Here is a 21,612-nt window from a genome sequence, read left to right as displayed (position 1 = left end):
GATCCTGTCTCTGGCTGAAGTTACAAGTATGCACTACCAGGACTAGCTTTACATAATCCTCCTTATGCTTCCCCAGGATCTTCAGAATAAAATTAAAAATAGTAACAAGGACTACTCCGTCCTTCACAATTTAAAACCCACACAGCTCCCAGTTTCATTGCTTACAAACACCCATATCTACTGAGTTCAATTTCTAAGCGTATCCCTCTGCTCAACAACTTTATGCATGCTGTTTTCTCTGCCCGAGATGCTCCTCTTTCCTCTACTGCCTTCTTCAGCTGCTAATCGCTGCTGATGCTTTGTATTCATAGTATTTTTTACATGAAACTTTGAATCATTCATCCAGGCCATTTTTAGGTATGTTTTCTCTAAATACTCTCCTAGCACTGTGCTCTACCTACCCACCACAGCCTCCTGTCTCTCCATTCTTCTTTTCATTCCATGAGCCCACAACAGTGCCTAACACCTAAAAATAACTCACACAGCTATTTCTGAATAATGAATGGCCAAAATTATAAATGGGCAGGTCTCTTTCCCAGCAATATCCACTGCAATGATTCTATGGGCTAACAGAGATGGGCACACTAAATTCCTCAGTGGCTCTCCGAAACATACACAGGCAAGAATAGACTCAAAATAACATCTTCAGACATACTATGCATTCTTCATTTTTCTAGCAGAAAGAATTTCTTAGATGTATAGCTACGTATTTCCATTATTTCATTAAATAAATATAAAAGGAAAAACAAGTGAATTTGACAATATTTTATCTTGAGTATGTCTTTATAATTCACTTTTAGGAAATGAATAAAATAAGGTTGTTCACTGATTTATAAAAGCAATTGGTTGTACTTAGCTAGCACTTTGAAAATCTCAGTCTTTATCACTTTGGTAGCATGTACATCTGGTCTGTTAAATTATTATCATTTATCACAGGCGAAAGTTCAAATTTAGACTCTGCTACTCAGCTTCCATTAAAAGCTCATCAGGGGCAGAGATATGGCTCAGTCAGTAAAGCAGCTACCATACCAGCACAAGAACCCATGTTTGGATTCCCCAATAACCATGTAAAAACCCAAGTAAAGACAGTAAATATCTGTGACTCCAGCATCAGGTAAATGGAGACAAGTGGATCCCTAGAGCTCATTGGCCAGTCAGCCTAGCCAATCAGTTAGGTACAGGTTTGGGGAACGACCCTGTCTCAAAAAAATAAGGTGGGAGGCAAGTGAAGAAGCTATCTGTCATAGACCTCCAGCTTTCACATATATGCAAATGTGACCACAATCATTTGAACACATATATATACTATACACACAGCATACCCAAAATAAGAGCTATCTTACATGTGTTTCTTTAAGTCAAAAGCTTCAAGAAATTTTATCCTGGTCAACTCTAAATAGCCTAGAGTGTTTAATGGCGCTTCACTGTTCCACAAAAGAGGCTACAGTGACGGACGTTACTACTGACTCAGAAAAGGACATGGAAGGTAACTGCTAAGGCTGAGCTTGCAGCTTCATGTTAGAGCTCTTGCCTACCATGCTAAGATTTTCCACACACACACACACACACACACACACACACACACACACACACACACACGATTTGATCCTTCAAAAAGGCCAAAACAAAAGCAAGGTTTTAAAAACTCTGTACCACTTCCCTTTAAGAGACATGAGAATAACAGAACACACACTGCTTCCCTTTCTACCTTTATTTAGATCAACTATAGTACTCAATTATAATATTCACGGTAGCTAGCTTTTAGGACTTTCCTTTCATTCTTATTACTTTTAATTTATACTTTCATTAGTCTAAGTATACATAATCATAATAATTCAAGTAATTCTGAATGTGCATAAGATAATTTGCAAATGAATTAAATAAATCAATCTTCATTTTACAATGGGATAAGATTCTGGCATTGCAATACTTAAGGTATTAGTAAATTACTCATTAAAATTTTTTAAATGTTTATTGTATTAAGTCATTTAAGAATGAAAAGACAGGGAAGTAAGGGAAAACTGTGGTTGGGATGTAAGAAAAAGAAGAAATGCAAAACAAAAGATTGAAAAGAAATGTAATCAATAGAATGAGTATGATTTCTTGTTTTTGTCTGTGTATTCACTAGAGTTCTACTGGGTAAACTGATCACATTATTGAATATCAGAATGAAGCTGGATGGATCTCAACAGACAGAAAAGAAATGTAATCAAGAGTGAGTATGATCTCTTGTTTTTGTCTATGTATTCACTAGAGTTCTACTGGGTAAACTGATCACATTATTGAATATCAGAATGAAGCTGGATGGATCTCAACAGACAGAAAAGAAATGTAATCAAGAGTGAGTATGATCTCTTGTTTTTGTCTGTGTATTCACTAGAGTTCTACTGGGTAAACTGATCACATTATTGAATATCAGAATGAAGCTGGATGGATCTCAACAGACAGAAAGGTTGGGAGAGAAAAGAAAGAAGTCCAAGTGCTGAGGGGGAACGACGTCATTCCTCCTGGGAAACACAAAGGACAACAGGCCAATAAAAGAGACTCCAAGTAACGCTAGAAATGTAGGACAGACTTCTACCAGAGCCTTGGTTGCTGCAGATCTCCCGGGCACTAGCGAAACATGGAGCACAACACAAACAAGAGACCTCAGAAGCAGCAAAAACATATGAACATATTTTATGCAAATTAAATATACTTTGCTCACTTAGCTTTTCCTGAGTCTGTCACTCCTGAATTAATAGAACTATTCAAATAGTTCTACTACATGTTACTAAAAATCTATATATTTTTATATATAAAAATGGGTAGTTACATTATTTACTTCTAAAATGTAATGGTGAGGAAAACAAGATAGCTCTTAAGACTTAATTATTTTTTTAAAGATTTATTTATTTATTTATTATGTATACAGTGTCCTGTCTGCACATATGCCTGCAGGCCAGAAGAGGGCACCAGATCTCATTACAGATGGTTGTGAGCCACCATGTGGTTGCTGGATATTGAACACAGAACCTTTGGAAGAGCAGTCAGTACTCTTAACTGCTGAACCATCTCTCCAGCCCAAGACTTACTTTTTAACTGAGTTTTAGAATTTAAATAAAATGACTCAATGTAGATTATGTTTATTAATAATGTATTTAAAAAGAATGTAAAATTGATAAAATATAATGGAAAATTATTTAAGTAGAAATATGCAGAGGAACAAAACCAAAACATCAGGTTTTCAAACTGAAACAAGTTGAGATAAAGATCATTAGTTACTTTAAGCTAGCATTTAGACTGCCCTGAAGAGGCACTTTATAGACCTATGAGGCTGCAGTCTGCCCTGTCTCTACAATCACACCTAAATAGTTAGACTTAGAGGCAGGGCAGTGAAGAGCAGTAGCTAGCTGCTCCTGTAAGGAAGTGATGGAAAGAGGAAGCAAACCATAAGGAAAGACCTGCTTTAAATGTGCAGAAACCACAGCTACTGAGTATCTATAAATGGGAGAGGCCAGCAGCTATTTTCTCTAAGTGCAAACAGGGCCATGTTTCCAAGTAGGACAGATGAAAAAGTTGAGATATCTATGAAGGAAACTTGAAGGAAGCAAAATCAGTAAAAGGGGGGAAAGTTTTTTAAATGTTTTGTTTAAAGCATTAATAAAGATATTTAGCTTAACATTTAAAAATCAAGCTCAACTCAAGTTCATTTTTTCTAACTTGCCATCAGTATGACTTAATTACTGTTGCTTGTACTAAGACAAACTGTAGCATCCCTGGTGGTCTTCCTGCACCATGTTAACTTTGGTTTTGGTTAAGTAACAAAGGAATAGAATTATGGATAGAATTTGGCGACAAGCTTTCATAAGGATAGAGTATCATGCCATGAGCTCAAAAAAAGGTTAGTTGTATAAATCTGGGGAATAATCACTCATGCAAAAATCAGAAAATACCTGCACCGAGCCACCATGTCTGTCTGCTGCAAGGTGAGCTCTCAAATGGTGGGGATTTGCCTGCTGGGAGTCCCAAGCTGCCCTGTGGTCTGCCGACTGCCATTTATTTAATGCATGTGGCATGCATGGAAGAAGAAAAACCCAATATGTTAAACATCTCATCCTTATAATATACAAAACAAATGTATAAAAGAAAATTTAAAATAGCCTTACTATTCTGAATACATACAGTTATTTATCTCTGAAGATGAAAGATAATTTTTTATTGTTAAATTGAGTAATAATCAGCAATAAAAATAAGTTAGAACCATAAAATTTGAGAAGGAGAGAATTTGGGAAGTCACAGATTCCACCGAGGTCATAAACGAACCAGTGAGCCAGTGAGTAAAGTGACAGAAGTGCACGGGAAGCCGTCACCGCGCTTCCTTACAGACCTCAGTGGCTCCTCCATGCAGGGTTAGTTTAGCAATGTGAACAGAATAATCCTTAAGAGGTTGAGACCCTAGGAAAGGTTTCTCTCTTTTGCTGTATTCTTTTTCTACTGCAAGTATAACAGGAGAAAACAGAAAAGGTCTTTGAAAAGTAAAAAGCATTATGCACAATACTATGAGAACATAATAAAATAAACAATTTAAAAAGTCATCATCTCACAATTACGAATCTCTCGACTGCTTTATTTTTTTTAATTGGTTCTATTTAAAGAGCCTTCTTTGATGAAACAGACTGAAAATTGTGGATCCCTTAGTCGCTTTGGTAAATCTAAATCTGTGTGGTACTAAGTACAGGACACGAGCATTCTTCTGGAAAAATTTGAATGGCTCCGTCATTTCTCCCTGTTTCAGGACACACGGAAAGCACTAAGAGAAGCGAGAGTCCTGGAGGTCTGGTTCTGAACCAGTGATTTTAGATAACTCTTCAGACATTAAATACTATCCTAAGGTCACGGACACAGTGGGATCCCCACCAGGGCCAGCTTCAGCGGTGCTACCAAGTTCCTCACACTGACCACACACGTTCTAAAGTCTCTGGTGCCCCTTTTTTTCAACCAAATTCCACAAAATCTTGCCACAAAGTGCCAAGTATGCTCGGCTATAAAGAGAGCCTAAGTACACTGGAGGCCAGAGTAACCCTTTCTGGAAAAGATGTTAAATATAAGTAGAAGGACATGGGAAAAAACCATTCTGGGAGTAAACTTCCTAAATTAAACTGTATAGTGTGAAATTACAAAGGCCATGGCATGAAGTGTGCCATCAAACCCACTGTGAGAGAGACTTCTGTCTTCACCCCTCTCTCACTGCACAGTCGGAATTAGTGGGTTTGCAGCTGACACTGAATACATTACGGGAAATTGAATCTAAAAAGGCGCTAAAATTGAGAAAGATAATCTGTGGCAACTGGCAACTGGTGACAGACCTCCGTGAGAAAATATTAAAAACTATGCACGCTCTTTCTGTATAAACACTAGCACGTACCTAACATTTTATATGCAACTATAGCTCTCCTGAACTTCAACCACTGACTCTGTTCTCTGTCTGCAGTCATTAAAATGTTCAGCCCTTTTAAGGAACTCATGTTTTTCTTCTTTGGGACTGTGAACCATGGGGTATGTCATAAAAAAACCAAACCAAAACAAAACAAAACAAAAAAACCTGTTCACTGATGCCTGGTTTCTATTCACATAACTTTTCTTTAGCAAGGAGACTATATATTCAGGTCTCAAATCCCATACATAGCCCTATCACAAAGGATTAGTAAAACATTACCCTTACACAGAAAATCTTCCCTGCACTTAGTGCAGAAAGAACTACAAAGGGAACAGCGAGCCCACCCTTGGAGAGTTCACGTTAAGATAGCTATGTCTGTGGCGAGTAGAAAGTCGGAAGCCTGAAAGCATTTAAGTTAAGATGCAATTCAATACTGCAGGCTTCCCTTCCCACAACAGCCTGAGTGACAAGTTGAGAGGACCAGTCACTGACATTCTTCCAGGACATCCAAGAAACGAACACTAGTTTAGAAAACAGAAACACTAGATTTCAACCTCTGAGCCCAGTACTTACATAGTTATCTTGTCAGATCATTCAAGTTACCAACTATATTTTATAGTTGAATTCATTTATGAGACTTTGCAGTGTGCCAATTTTTCTGTGTCCAACTCTTAAACCAAATCTTTCTAAATGAGCTTACAACACATGTTGTTAAAGGTGCCCGGAAGTGAGCATCTTGTTTAGCTGTACACTTTCAATGACTGGATTCTGCCCTTTAGTTTTCATCTTGTTTTAACCATCACTTGGACTTTAATGGGATAAAAGAAGTGAAAATAAAAAGAAGCAAGATAGAATCTAAACAGGGCTATAACTAAGAATTTCTAGACACTCTGATTCAAGGAGAGAGGAAAATCCTCTTGCGAAAAGAGACATGAGAACCCTGCTGAAGTCTTCAACAGCTGCCCCTGGCCTCCCAGAAACATGAACTCTTCACCCACATCTCCTCTCACTCACTTCCTTATGCCTGGTCTCCAATTTACAGTCTCTTCCAACAAACTAGGCTGACCTGTATTCCTCAAACAAATAATCAATGATTTTCAGCATCTTGCTTTTCTGTTACCTTTCTCTTCTTTTCCCAAGCCTTCTGTTTCCTCCTTTCTTTTCCCTGTCTCGTGCTCACTACTCTTTAAATGCCTTTATTCCATTATTTGCCTAAAGAAGTCCATTTATGTTGGGGATTTAGCTCAGTGGTAGAGCGTTTGTCTAGCAAGTGCAAAGCCCTGGGTTCGATCCTCAGCTCAAAAAAAAAAAAGTTCATTTACTCTGCAGGCTCATCACAAGAAACAACCATTTTTGTATTAGATATGCAAATGTATATAGCATATCTTCTAAGTGGTATATTCCAAGCAGTACAGTTTATTCTACTTCAAAATGTAGTTATCTGTGCATTGATTACAGAAATCATTCACAGCAACACCATCCTTGAGTTCAGATTTACTGACGGTAAATTTATTTCTATTTTATTCTGTTATTGGAATTCTAATTAAAATGATACTCTAGAAGTTAGCATGTGTCATTACTACTTTATAGGTGAGAAAACAGACCTTAAGAGATAAACGTACACAGAGTGACAACACATTCATGTTTGTCTGCTTCTGGGGACAGATGAGCTCTTAACTAAACACTGCCTAGACACTCAGTTTAAATCACTTCTTACACACAGTTTCTTTGCCTCTGTATTTCTAAAATACATGAATAAAAAAATCACTTTAAACAGCAGAAATTCGGTAAATAACTCACTGAATTAACTCGAGAGAGGAAGAGCATAAGTTGTTATGATTCTAACACTTCCATTCTAACAGCACCTCATATTGCTAGGCTTTGACTAATTGGTACCGTGAATAAGGAAATGATAATTATTCTCAAACTAACGGCAAAAACTGAAAGTTTCCTGAAAACACAAGTACTTTCAATCCTTTCATGTGTGTGTGATGTGTGACCGGTTGAAGAAAAAGACACATCTCAATAACAAAAGTAAAGATTTCATATCCAAAGGGCAGCAAACCTGGTTTTTAGACTGCTGCATCTTATCCCTGTGCTGGTGTGCTTCTCTGCTCGATGACAGAGCAGGGTCTTGCTGAACTGCACCCACCGGAGTAGGCTGCAAGAGAACCACAGTTAGTGCTGGAATGGCCTGCTTCAGGATTCCCATCAAAAACAGTCTCATTAGTCTCGTTCTCTTAAAAGAATCAGTGAACCAATAGATGGTATTGCTAAATAAATTAAGTCTTCAAGAAACAACATTGTTCTCAAGCACAGTGATAAAAGCTTCTATCGTAAAGCAAAGAGAACACAGCTACTTTTTTTTTTTTTTTTTTTTTTGGTTTTTCAAGACAGGGTTTCTCTGTGTAGCTTTGCGCCTTTCCTGGATCTCGCTCTGTAGCCCAGGCTGGCCTTGAACTCACAAAGATCTGCCTGCCTCTGCCTCCCAAGTGCTAGGATTAAAGGTGTGCGCTACCACCGCCCAGCAAGAACACAGCTACTTTTTAAAGTATTTTCAAGACATTTAAACACTTTTCAACGTATTAACTTTTATGTGTATAAAGGGTCTTCTAATGTTAAGTTACTTTCTCACATTAAAAGTAAAAATGTATTTATGAATCTCATATCCAACGCTAATATATAATTATAAAATTTTAAAAATACTTCTTAAATTACAAAATTATATATTTAATACCTTGACTCAGAGAAGAAACTTTACAATTCTTAATTCTGATCAAAGCAGAACATGAAATACTATAAAGAAACAGCAATACTATAGTTCCATAAGAATACTATATAGAAATATCGTATTTGGTATTAAAAAACAAATTAAGATAGAAAGTCCAAAATAACTCATCACCCTTTTACGAAAAGCAGGAAATTCAGTGGTAGAACTTGTATACAATTCCAAGTGTGGTGACCCTTGAAGAAATGTCCCAAAACAGGAAATGAAAAGAACTCCTTACAAACTACAATCAATCTTCAATGCAAATATTCTGTACTATTAAAATACTGTAAATAATCTTCTATTGTAACAGCATAGAGTACCCACCAATTGTTTACCAATCCAGTCGTATTCATAATCAAACATATATCCTTTGCGATCAAACAAGTCGGTAAAAAGCTTTCTTAGGTAATCATAGTCTGGTTTTTCAAAGAAATCTAGCCTTCGTACATAACGAAGATATGTTGCCATTTCTTCTAGAAAGGAAATAAAAGTTATTCTGACTACATATCTCTATAATATTCAATAAAATATTAACAAAATTCTGCTTCAATTTAAATTTTTAAATTATAGTAAAATTAAAAAGGGGGAAAGGGAGAACAGAAACAAGAAAAGAAGTGAGCCATTAGTTGTTTGCAACATTAATACCAAAGGTTAAAGCATTTTTAAAATAATATCTTAATAGCTGTCTTGAGTTGTACTAGAGGTTTATTTGTGGCTCAATGACATGATTGTCTAATCACAAGGCGTACTTCATGCATATTTTAAAATTTACTCAAAATACTGCTGGAACTAGCTCCTGTGAGAAAACCTGCACCAGTTTGCTGTGTTTCCTTCAGCATCAGCAACATACGCTAACTTACTAACGTGTGATAACATTTCTAACCTTTTTTTTTTTGTTGGTTTGATCCTCAGCTCCAAAAAAATTTTTTTTCTAACCTTCACCATGAGCAGTACTTTAACCAACTGAGCTAGCAAAATAGCTAGCAAAATCATCTCAAAAAAAAAAAAAATTCTGATGCAGGAACACAGTAAGAGCCTTCATTTCATTTCAATCAAACAATTATTTGGTTAATATACAAATTTCTACAGCACATTTGTTTTTAAATTTGTACTTTTGAAAGAAAGGAAAAGCAAAAGTCTAAGGGTAACACTGTTAACTAGCTAAGAGTATTTCATCATTACCGATAGAAGCAGCAGGTTACCAACGCTGCAGTCTCAATGTGGAGATTTGCTGCCCCTCCTCCCACTCACTCACAGTGCAACATGGTGCCCTGTGACTTTCCTCACAGAGGGACTTTCTCACTATTCCACTTGCTACCTAAACCCAATTACAGGGCTAATTATCTCGGCACCTCCGTTTTCCTTGGAAAATTGTTTGTACGTTTCATAATATAGTAACTCAATCTATCCACACCTAAAACGTCTGGAACTGTCACCAACATTGTTTAATCTTCCATTTATAAAAGTTACTTCAAGAGAGAAAATAAAGTTTACTGACAATGAGTAAGGAAATATATACTGTTTCAAAGCACTGACCTTATTATTATGCTACCATTACATAGAAGAGCCAGTGAATACAAAGTGACGTAAGACTTCTACCTTGAACAAAGCCAGTCTTCTGTACACGTCATGCTGCCATGCAAGCCATACCAGATATTTAGTAACTATCAACAGCTAAGCCTGGAGGTGCAGGCCACTTGGGAGGTTAAAGCAGGAAGACAGCAGGGCCCAGGCCGGCCTGGGGACAGAACAAGGCCACCAACAGACCGACCTGGGCAACTCTACAAGCTTCTATTACAAACATTTCCCCCCCTGAGACAGGTAGGTAGCTTTGAACTTTTCCTGGAACTCACTCTACAGCCCAGGCTGGCCTCAAACTCAGAGTCCACCTGCCTCTGCCTCCCCAGTGCTGGGATTAAAGGCGTGTGCCACCACCGCCTAACTTCAAACATAAACTTTTAATTAACAAATCATTAACATTTCTTTTTTTAAATAACTTATTTATTTTTATTTTATTTGCATCGGTGTTTTGCCTGCATGTATTTCTGTGTGAGGGTGTCAGATCTTAGAGTTACAGATAATTGTTAGCTGCCATGTGGGTGCTGGGAATTGAACCTGGATCCTCTGGAAGAACAGTCATTATTCTTAATCTCTGAGCCATCTCTCCAGCCCCTCATTAATATTTCTTAATCTAGGATTAAGAAGCTTATTTAAGTAAATTTTTGCTTTTGAGTTGCCATAAATGCTTAGAGAATTATTTTCAAAATATATGTTCTTTAATATAAAAATTCCCTAAAATTAGTAAAGTCAGTAATATTTTATAGTACTCTGAAAATAAAATTAAGTAATATCTTTAACAACTTTGACCTTGAGACTCAAATAACTAACAGTGCACTAAAGAACATCACTTATATTCTTCAACATATATTTCAACTTATTAAAAATGAATCACTGCAGGAAACATGACTTTAGCTGGTCTTCACATAATTAAAAGAATTTTCTTCATATAATGCCATTTTATGGAGCAAACTGTTTCTATGCAATAATTGTTGACAACTTTTAAATCACATTTTTAAAGTGCTCATGTTTTTCAACGTATATAAAAAAGTACTTATAAACTTAAGCAATGAAAATTGGCGTTTTTCTGTGCATAAGCACATGTCTCAATTTATGAAATTTATCATCGTCCATTACCTGGAAAGTTTTCACACAACACTTCTATTGGTGTGGCTCGTTTCGTGTCTCCAATTTTCTGATATCTCTCTTTTAATGTGTCAGCCTAAAGTAGGAAAGAGGAGTATAAGAATGTGGTGTTTTAAAAACTATTTAGTTGTAACAGAAGGCCTTAATACACATTAAGATTTTATGTACTCCAATAAAGAAACACAAAAAACAATTAATTACCTTTAAGCCTTGCCAAGGAAGACTGCCTCTCAGGAAGTACATGAACATATGGCCTAAAGCTTCTAAATCATCTCTTCTACTCTGCTCTGAAACAGAAGAGAAATAGCAAATTTCACTTTCACCCACCAGTGAAAGATGAAAAAATGGAGAATTATTTCTACATTTATGACATTAATGTAAAATATAGATTTTTACTATCTCTATGTAACAAAATCATATAGAAATTCTTTGTACAGATTGTCATCTTTAAAATATTGCCATAAGATATCTTCAGTGCTACTGAAATTTATTTACCTGCTTAGATACCTACTTACTGAACTAACAGCCAACAGAAAAAAAGGTTCAATGGCCAAATTGAGTTTCTCTGTATCCTATAGCTCCATCTTAAAGAGTCAGAACAGGACTCAAGCTACAGGTTCTGAGAAACCCTGGAGTTGAAAGTGCTTAGCATTCTTTAACTGAATTTCCTAAACACATATGAGCATAAAATTTGCACATCCTACATATTCTCTATTAACAATAAACAGAGTTAGTATTGTAACCAACTAATAAATAATTATGTCAGGGCTGGGGATTTAGCTCAGTGGTACAGCACTTGCCTAGCAAGAGCAAGGCCCTGGGTTCAGTTATCAGCTCCGAATGAATGAATGAATGAATGAATGAATGAATGAACGAACGAACGAACGAACAAACAAACAAACAATCAAACAGATTTTGGCCGGGCGGTGGTGGCGCACGCCTTTAATCCCAGCACTCAGGAGGCAAAGGCAGGGGGATCTTTGTGAGTTCGAAGTCAGCCTGGGCTACCAAGTGAGATCCAGGACAGGCGCAAAGCTACACAGAGAAACCCTGTCTCAAAAAACCAAAAAATAATAATAATCATGTCACACACATATCAACATTAATAACTCCTGTACTATTATTTGTTCCCCCAAATGCTACTAGAACAACTGTTATTTTAAGGATTTTTGTTTTGTTTTTGTAGCAAAATATGTAGCATATAAATGACAGACAGTAACAGACTAAGATTCTGGGAGACACGTAAATATTTTAATATTGTCACTGAAAAACTGAAATTCCTTGATTTTTAAAATAATACAAAGATGCTAACAAATGAGAAGAAAAATGCTTTAAATGCAGCATACAAGCTATGTTTCTCAAATGAGCCATCCTACTGTATATTATTCTAAACAATATGCAATGCTTTCAGAAAAACAAATTTTCCAAAGTACTGATCTTCAGTAAGATGAAAGGTCAGTTTACCCAGGAAAATGGCTCTGGATGCTTAGGGTATCAGAGTCTTAAAAAGGAAAAGTAATATAAAGAAAATATTATATCCAAACTCCAGAATAAAACTGAAAGCATTCTGGAAACTTTTAAAAGCTTGCAGAAGCTGGCCTCTTGTGGTAACTGACTCGTTGTATATAGTGGAGCAGAGGTCTGTGCATTTTCCAAGTAGATGATACTGAGTACAGTCAGGTAATTCCTAGAGGGAAAAGCTTTGCTCACTGGAATACACAATATCCTTGACACCACACCTGCATAACTACCACCCCAATCAAGAAGTTTCTCAGAAACTCTAAATAGCTCTGCTATCAATTTCCCTTTCCACCTCCAACCTCTGGCCTCAGGATCCCACTTAAATGCTGTCAATAAAGATTAGATTTTTCATACAGTATGAATTATACAGTACAGATTCATATCTGGATTCTTTCCCTCAGTATGTCTTGAAGATTTCCCATAGAGCTCCATGCATCAAGAGCTCATTGCTGTTCATGAAGACAAGCACAATAAATCACCTATTCACCTAAGCAGGCTCCAGTTTGCAGTCATTGTGGGAGGGAGAATATCATGAACATTCTGAGTCTTTGTGCGACCACTCATCCATCTTGAGTAAATCGTTAGGAGGCCATCACATCATCACATGCAGTGCATACACAGCTTCATAAGACACTTCTAAAGTCCACTGTGGAGAGGTTGTGCCATTTCAGATCTCCACCACTTACTTAGAAATTTAACATTGTCGGTCTTTTACATTTTGTCCAGGCCATTAGCTATGACATATAAGCTTACCGTGGATTAACGGTATCTTATTGATGACTAATGCTCTTGAACTTCAAATGTTACCACTGTAAACCATTCATGAACTGTGTGTGTTTTGTATTTTCATGAAGTCCAATTTATTGCTAATTTTCCTCTTACTATTCTTACTGGCTTATGTTCAACTGAAAAAAAATCTCTGGGACCAGAGATTTCTATTTTTATAACTGTAGATTTTATAGCTTTGGTTCTTATATTTAAACCTACTATACATTTTGAAGTAATTTATTTTTATTTTAGGTACAGAATGCAATAATAGATCCATTTTTGTCAATAATGATAATCTGGCTGTACAGTTTTTGACAGTACTTTCCCTGCTCCCAAAACTGTCTCTGAATTATTCTCAAAACTCAGCTGATCATCTATGTTCATACTCTGGACTCTACATTCTGACTACTTGTCTGTCTTCGTATCAATACTACCCAAAATAAGTTTGGCAGGGCATGGGGGCTGATATATAAAAAGAGGTCAGTGATCAGAAAACAAAAATTTAACACAAAAACCTAAAAGAAAAGGTTGATTATTTGAAAGCTTCAATAAAATCATTCATTCATCCTCTGACTAGACTAAAGCAGCACAAATGAGCGGTAAAAGGAGCAACAGAAGGGGCATTAGACTAGATCTTACAGACCATGAAAGAATGATTTACAACAATTAGGAACCAACACTGTGCCAGCTCAGCAACTGAGATGAAATAGACAAAGAGATTTACTGATTACCAAACTGCTTCAAGAATATGTGACTAGCTCTATGCCAGTGAAAGAAATTTAATTTAAATTTTAAAGTATGAACTGGGGAGATGGCTCAGTGGATAAAGCACTCACCACCAAGCATAACGGCCCAAGTTCAGATCCTCAGAAAGAGCCCACTAACGCTGGATGTCCTAACATGCATTTGTAATCTCAGCTCACCCACAGTGAGAATTCTTCTCTTCGTTCCTTCTGTCTCAAAGTCCCCAGGCCAACTAAGTTGACAGATGCAAGAGTGGACAACTAGAAACCCTTCTCAAGCACGATGGAAGCCAAGGATCAACACCTGAGCTTGTACTCTGATCTTTACATACACATATGCTGTTGCATAGCCATTTCCCCGAAACTGATACATTCTATGGGAGGAGAAGGGGGCTTGATGAGACTCAAGTCAAGCAAACTTCTTATGTCTGAGAAGCTGATGCTTGCAAGATTTCTTAGAGCCCCTCTAGGTTACAGAAGCACTAAACAACTGCTGGAGAAGGACAATGACAGCTATCTCACCAAGGTTTCTAAGACCTGTTGAGCCACCTGGAAGCGATACAGAAAGCTTCAGGGAAACTTTCATGCATCATTGTCTGTGCTGGGGTGGGCATTTTGGTGATGAGGCTGCTTTTGAGTCATCTTGCTTCTGAAAGGAATTCCTCACCCATACTCCTGTTAGTAACCTCAATAAAAACTCACTGATTCACCGAACTGAACTCCAGTGCAACTGTTAACTTTGGTCTGTTGTAAATTCGCTTTCTGAGATGAGCAGACATATGTGAGCATTTAATCTTCCCAGAAAAAATCTCTCACATAATCTGGGGCCATATGTACACACACACATGCATAAATGCATATGCACATAAGCAATATATATAAACATTTTAATACAACTTAAAACCTTACCTAAATAAAAAGCATAACTGATAAATTCTACTAAAGGCCAAGAAGTCAACAAAAATTCTTAGAAATAAGAGTTCTCAAATCATATTATCCTATTTCAAACAAAATCACTGCAAGCTACAAAAACTATAGGAAATATCTCATAAGCAAGCACAAAATCCTTAAGATGGTAATGTTCCCTGAATAAGCAATCTTCACCCTTAGAATATAAGGTTAATTTAACTTTCAAAGGTGATTCTAGGGGGACTGGGTAAGAATCTATGAGGACTCAGTGGGTAAGAGTACTTGCAACCACATAAGCCAGAAATGGCTGCACCTGCCTCCAACCCCAGGACTTGGAGGCAGAAACAAGCAGTTCCCAAGGGCTTGCTAGCTAAAAAGGCAAGTGTCTGGTTCCATGAGAGACAGTCATGAGGCAATAAATTAAAGCCCTGATGACCTGCTCTGGACTCGACATGTGCTGCATACTTGCACACTCACACACATGTAACACACACACTAGTAGTTAAAATTTAAAAGACATGAATTTTATGATCATCTCAGAGACATAAAAAGCATCTGAGAAAATCTAGCATGCATTCATCATAAAAATTCTCAGCAAGGGCTCAGTCTCAGTGACTGAGCATTTCTTAGTTTGCACAAGATCCTTGGCTTGATCCTCAGCACCACAAAACATATTGTTTTACATAAAAACTCAGCAAAATAAGTTATAGAAATTTCCTTTATCCTAACAAAAGACAACTATGAAAAACCTGTAACATTCTTTTTTCTTAGTCTTTCATTCATTTTATTTGTTGTAGTACTTGAGAACTGTACCCAGAGTCTCAGGGATACTAGACAAGCACTCTACCAACAAGCTAAACTCCTAGTTCTCTTTTCCATTTTTTTTTCCATTGTTTGTTTTCACTTGAGATTAGTTCTCGTAAACTTTTCCAAAAGGGCCTTGAACTTACACTTATTAGCCTTGAGTTTGTGATCTTACTGCCTCCAATAGACTTGGCCTAAGATAAATTTTAAATTATAGAAACACAGCCTAGGGTCAGTACCAAAAATAAAAATACCTATTACTTTATTTCTATTCAGTATCATATGGAAAATTCTTTTTTTTTTTCTTTTTTTTTTTGGGGGGGAGGGGCAGTTATTGAGGCAGGGTTTCTCTGTGTAATAGCTCTGACTGTCCTAGAACTCTCTTTGTATACCAGGCTGGCCTTGAACTCACAGAGATTCACCTGCCTCTGCCTTCCAAGTGCTAGGATTAAAGGCATGAGCCACCACATCCAATGGAAAATTCTTGATAGTACAAAAAAGCAAGAAAAACATCATTTAATTATTGAAATGTATTTGGGAGCCAACAAGCCATCGCAATGGAGCAATCCTGGAGACTCAAACACCACATAAAGGGATGAGAGAATGCACTCCACAAAGATGGCCTCTGATCTCCATTTGAGTACCATGGCATATGCAACCCACACACACATAAAATAATAAATATAAAATCAAAATTTCTTAAAGATGTCCAGAAATGCTATTTTTCTTCAGAGACAATATAAATGTACAGTGTAGAAAATTCTAAGTAATTTGTAAAATATTCAAACTAGTGATTTTATCAAGGTTTCAAGATACAAGACTAATATATAAATCAAACAGATTTCTATATTAGCAATGAGCAATTAGCAACTAAATTTAAAAACTAGTGTCTTTATACAACAGTATCAAACAGATTTCTATACTAGCAATGAGCAATTAGAAACTAAATTTAAAAACTAATATCTTTATACAACAGTATCAAACAGATTTCTATATTAGCAATGAGCAACTAGAAACTAAATTTAAAAACTAGTATCTTTGTACAACAGTATCAAAACCCAGAAAATATAAAACTTTACCATAGAGAATGAATGATTGAGTGATGTGTGTGTGTGTGTAAAATAGCATATGCTTACAAAGACTTGAAACTCACTTAAGCTGTCCTCTAGCCTTCTAAATGTACCCCAACACCACCCACACACACTATATTATATATATATAATTTTAACCTTACAATTGGATTCTTTGTTAAAGAGAAAAACAGCACAAAAAGCCATTTCTATTCTATTAGAATGGTAGTTAAGGAAAAAAGATCATAAAGTGATCTCACCTGTATCACTCCATCAAAGGACAGTATTAGATTCATAAAATACCAGGCATTATAAATTCAAGCCACAAACAGAAGCTAGTAAAATAAGCTGACTACCAAAACTCAATCCAAACACCTTCTACCTTCATAATTGCTTTCTTTGTGTTCTTTTACCAAGTGACACCTAGAAATAAATGTCACCAAGTGGGAAGTAATAGAAGTCACAAGAAAACTTTCTCTTTGAAATAGAGTAACTAAAGAACACCCTACAAGTTTGCTAGAGTTCTGTTACATGAAAAAGATCTCTCACAGGTTATCAGGCCCGTATTAAGACCTGCTCACATTTTTTCTAAAGCATTTAACTGAAAAGGCCTGTTTGAAAATGGGTATTTCCCTCAAAGCTATGATTTATTATGTAACTTTCTAAAAATTAGAAATGGAGATTTAAGTACAGTTAAAATTTCTTTTAAAGAAATTCAAAGCAATTTAACTTATATAATTAATTTAGAGTTTTACTCATTAAAAATATATGCATTACATAAACAACACATTTTAGGAACCTCAGATGTATCAGATGGTTTTAAGTTATAACTTCACTGAAAGTAGAAACTATTCTCTCAATTCTGGAATGTAGGCTTAGAGGTTAAATAACTATTAGTACTTAACAGGCAGAATTCTATCCACTGCTGTGAATTCTGTTCATGTGGGAAAGCTTAACAATGAAATCAGGGTTACTACAGACCTCCTGCAATGCTTTTCTATTAAAAACTCAACATTACTTTCCCCATTAGATAGGACAGTACTATTCAATTATCTGTAGCTGTCCTTATCAATTAGATAAAGTTATTACTTCAATTCCTACCAAAAAACAACAAAGGCAAAAGACAAGTACCAACTGGTAAGAGAAATCAAAGAATAAAAACTCTTCAAGAGAGTATAAATTATTTTTTTGTAAATATAAAACTCAAAACATCTACTACATATAAGTAAAGTTATATTCAGGAGCTGGAGAGAGGTATCAGTGTTTAAGAGAGCTTGCTGCTCTCCTAAAGGACCTGAGTTCAAGTCCCAGCACCCACATTGGGCAACTTACAACTACCTGTAACTTCAGTTCCAGGACATCCAAGATCCTCTTTGGCCCCACAGACAACTGTACTCTATGTAAATACTATTAGACAAACACATATGTATACATATAATTAAAAATAAAAGTAAATCTTTTGAAATTGCTTTGGTATTTCCTTATAAAATGTTTTAGTAGTTTTCTCTACTACACAATATCCAGAAACACATTTGCCACAAAATTCACTGAACTCACACTTATTCAAATTACATAATAAAGATGAGTTTTAGTGTTTTTCCAATGACAATATAAGAGCAGAGAATGAGAGTACATGCTTGTAATCCCAGCATTCTGAAAGCTAGGGCAGGAGAATGCTGACTTCAAACTCAGCCTGATAAACACAACTGGGTTCCAAGTCACCCTGAGCTGCAAAGTGAGTTTCACACCACACTGGCTACACAGAAAGACCGTCTCGACACAAAAGAAACAAAACAATTATGTAGCACAATATGCAGTAACAGCTCCCTCATCTAGACACATAACCCAACACTATCAAGAAAACCAAAAAAAATGTTGATTTCTTTTCTGAGAAAGAACTCAGCACATATAGCCACTTAATTTCTAAATAAGTTCTCTCTTAAAATTTCTCTCAATTTAGCTATAATTCAGTAAATCTGGCTTATAAGTTAAGAGAAACAAATCAAGATAAGGGAAAAGCTAGGTGCTGCCACAAGGAACCACATTTATACAACATGGCAAAGTAAAAAAAATAATAATAATAATAAAGTTGAAAGAAAAAAAACTCACAAAAAATAAAAATACAATGCGTTTTCTCTAAGCTTGTCTGGTGTGTGTGGGGGGGAGAGTACTTAACTTTAAATTATTTCAACAATAAAAGAGATAAAAGAGCAGAAGAGTGATCCAAGAATTAAAATAATGAGCCTCAAAGCAAGTCTCTCAAAAGCTATTCAACAGTAGCCATCTAATTAGAGCTAACCTAAAACAATTCAGCATGAAAATACAAAGGAGGAGGAGGAGGAGGAAGAAGAAGAAGAATCAGCAGCAGCCACAGCCTCTTTCATTCCGTGACAGTGGAAATCCCTATCTGTCACACAGCTTTATGAGGATTTATTTCACTTTGGACAGTGACATAAGTAGATATGCAAAGATATAACTAAGTCACTGTATCTGTCTTCTGAGCATAAATGGCCTTATGCCATATTAAGACCCATAGCAATTATAAAAATAAAAAGCTATACAATGTGGATTTTAAACTACTCATCTATAGTATCCTAGAAATACCTTTTTTCTGATTAAATCTGATATTGTTAATCTTCAAAAGGAAAAATGCTTATGTAATGCATTGTCCAACAACCAATTCTCTCTTTTGAATTTTCATATAAATAAAGAGAGGCAAACAAACGAATGAATGAATTACTGACTTAAAAGTGGTCCCTGACAGGCTGGGGATGTAGTTCGTCAGCTCAGCACTTGCCTAGCAGGTGCAATGGCCTGAGTTGATTCTCTAGCACTGCAAAACCAAAGGAAAGAAAAGCCAGAAGGAAGAAGGCACAGAGAAGGAAGAGGGTGGTTAAAATCCAGGGAGAGCTGGGAAGGCTTCAGTCAGACACATACAAAGTCAAAACCACATTCGAGAGTCCCATTTTCCTCTGGTCCTCTTTCTTTCTTATTGGTTTTTCGCCCTTCAGCAAGTCATGTAACTTAAATTTAAGACACATGAAACACTCATGTCCACATGCATCACAAGCTCACAAAGTGTACAGAATGTACCCAAACACATACCACTTTAGCTGCGTCTTATCATTTCAAATTAGAAATTCCTGTGTTCTGGCAAACAAGCACCTCTTCTATCAATATTACCCACCTACATTAGACTTGCTACGTAGGCCTTTAAAAGGTAAATCTTATAGCTTTTGTTGTCTGTGGATTCCTACAACAGTTAAATGCCACTTCCCCAAGCTCTGAAGGCCTTCCCTAACAATGACAAAAGTTTATTTTGCCTTTCCTACAAATAGAAAGTTGCTACATATACCATTGTTCACACACACACACACACACACACACACACACACACACACACACACAAACCATTGGCCCATAAGGAAGTTATGACCTCATGTCTTACAATAAAATACTTGTGAAACTCTGTTAGTTATTTTGAAATAGTCTGTAACAACAACCATGAAATGAAAGTTTCTCACAGACGATGCACATGCAAATATGGGTGTAACTGGTTTTAAAAGAAGGTACCTCTACCCAATTGTGTTTTAAAGTTGTCAGCAGAGTTTGCTATTGAAAGGCCTCGCCAAAAATATCATCTCAATAAAGCCTGTCTTTTATCTTTTCATGTCTGAAACTATGCTTAAAAGCAGACTCCCATTTCTCACGCATTTTCAGATGTGTAAAGAAGAAGGTATCATGAGCAAGTAGCATCTAAGTAAGTGAATAGACCCAGCTGGAAATAATTACACCAACTGACCCTGACACAATACAAGGATAAGACTTCCTCATGGGATGTGTATTAAAAATGCATGCCAATATCTAATCGAGAAAAAAATAAGCAACCCAAACCAAGAACATTCTAAAATATTGCCTTTGCTCCTAAAATTTATTAAGATTAAGACTATAAAGATAAAGAAAGGGAAGGATGTAGACCTGCTTTAAAAAATAAAAAAATTAAAGCTATACAAATAATACATTGTCCCAATTAGATCCTGAACTGAAAAAGGAAAAAAAAAAAACCATAAAAATGCTATATGGCTGATATTTTTACTCTTTATACATACAGGAAATATATTTTTAAAGTTAATAACATATCTAAAGCCACACTGCTAGGAAAAAATATTCTAGACAGCACCAGAAGCCAGCTCTGCTTGTCTTTACATTCAATGCTGTTAGCATTATACCCAATTAGTCAGGTTGCTACTAATCTGGCTAGCTGTGTAAGAGAGCTATAATCTGAATTCAGTTAAAATTGGGCATTACCTCATCTTAAAAAGAAATATTCAAATGAATCCCCTACTTGTATCAAGGTTGGACGTTTCAAGTTATCATAGGAAACATTTACCCTATACAGGACCTTATTTTTACAGTATTATCAAAATACAAATGAACGAAAACTATAGGTATATGGTGAATAAAAATTACAATATGAGCTGTTTTAACGTGCAAACACTGAAACACAGTAGCAAACAACTTACACTGTTGACACAGCAGAATTCAAGCTTCCACACATGTTCACATACCTTTTCCTAGATGTGTGTTTATGCTCATGTACCTAGCTGTTCCTGTAAGGCTTTTGTGTTCTCTGTATGGTATATGTTTCTTTGTCTCTGGATCAATATATTCCTTTGCCAAACCAAAATCTATGATATGAATGACTTGCTGGGTTTTGTTTCCTGGTCTTCCTATTAAGAAGTTCTCGGGTTTCACATCTCTGTATATCAGGTTCTTTGAGTGGACATACTCCATGCGAGAAATCTTAGTGGAAAAAGAGAAAAAAAATTTTATTTTAGATTTAATGATAAAACCAAGACAGAACTTTCACAATAAAAATAACTTAAGAAAGGAAACAATTAGAAA

General features: G+C 36.1%; 1 protein-coding gene across 4 annotated transcripts in view; it reads right to left on the bottom strand.

Annotated features, from left to right (window-relative positions):
* Window positions 1-21,612, bottom strand: part of Csnk1g3 (casein kinase 1 gamma 3) — a 92,565-nt gene that overhangs the window by 18,860 nt on the left and 52,093 nt on the right. The window contains exons 6-11 of one of the 4 annotated variants that reach the window (XM_036204967.1): window positions 21,276-21,510; window positions 11,094-11,179; window positions 10,884-10,968; window positions 8,514-8,662; window positions 7,485-7,580; window positions 3,936-4,031 (exon numbers count right to left, since the gene is read on the bottom strand). In XM_036204967.1, coding sequence (XP_036060860.1) covers window positions 3,936-4,031; window positions 7,485-7,580; window positions 8,514-8,662; window positions 10,884-10,968; window positions 11,094-11,179; window positions 21,276-21,510 — 747 coding nt within the window. The remainder of the gene's footprint in view (window positions 1-3,935; window positions 4,032-7,484; window positions 7,581-8,513; window positions 8,663-10,883; window positions 10,969-11,093; window positions 11,180-21,275; window positions 21,511-21,612) is intronic. The other 3 variants (XM_036204968.1, XM_036204969.1, XM_036204970.1) reach the window with 3 other exon arrangements.

This window comes from Onychomys torridus, chromosome 13 (assembly GCF_903995425.1).
Source record: "Onychomys torridus chromosome 13, mOncTor1.1, whole genome shotgun sequence".
NCBI lineage: Eukaryota > Metazoa > Chordata > Mammalia > Rodentia > Cricetidae > Onychomys > Onychomys torridus.
This window is presented reverse-complemented; position numbering and strand designations above follow the sequence as displayed.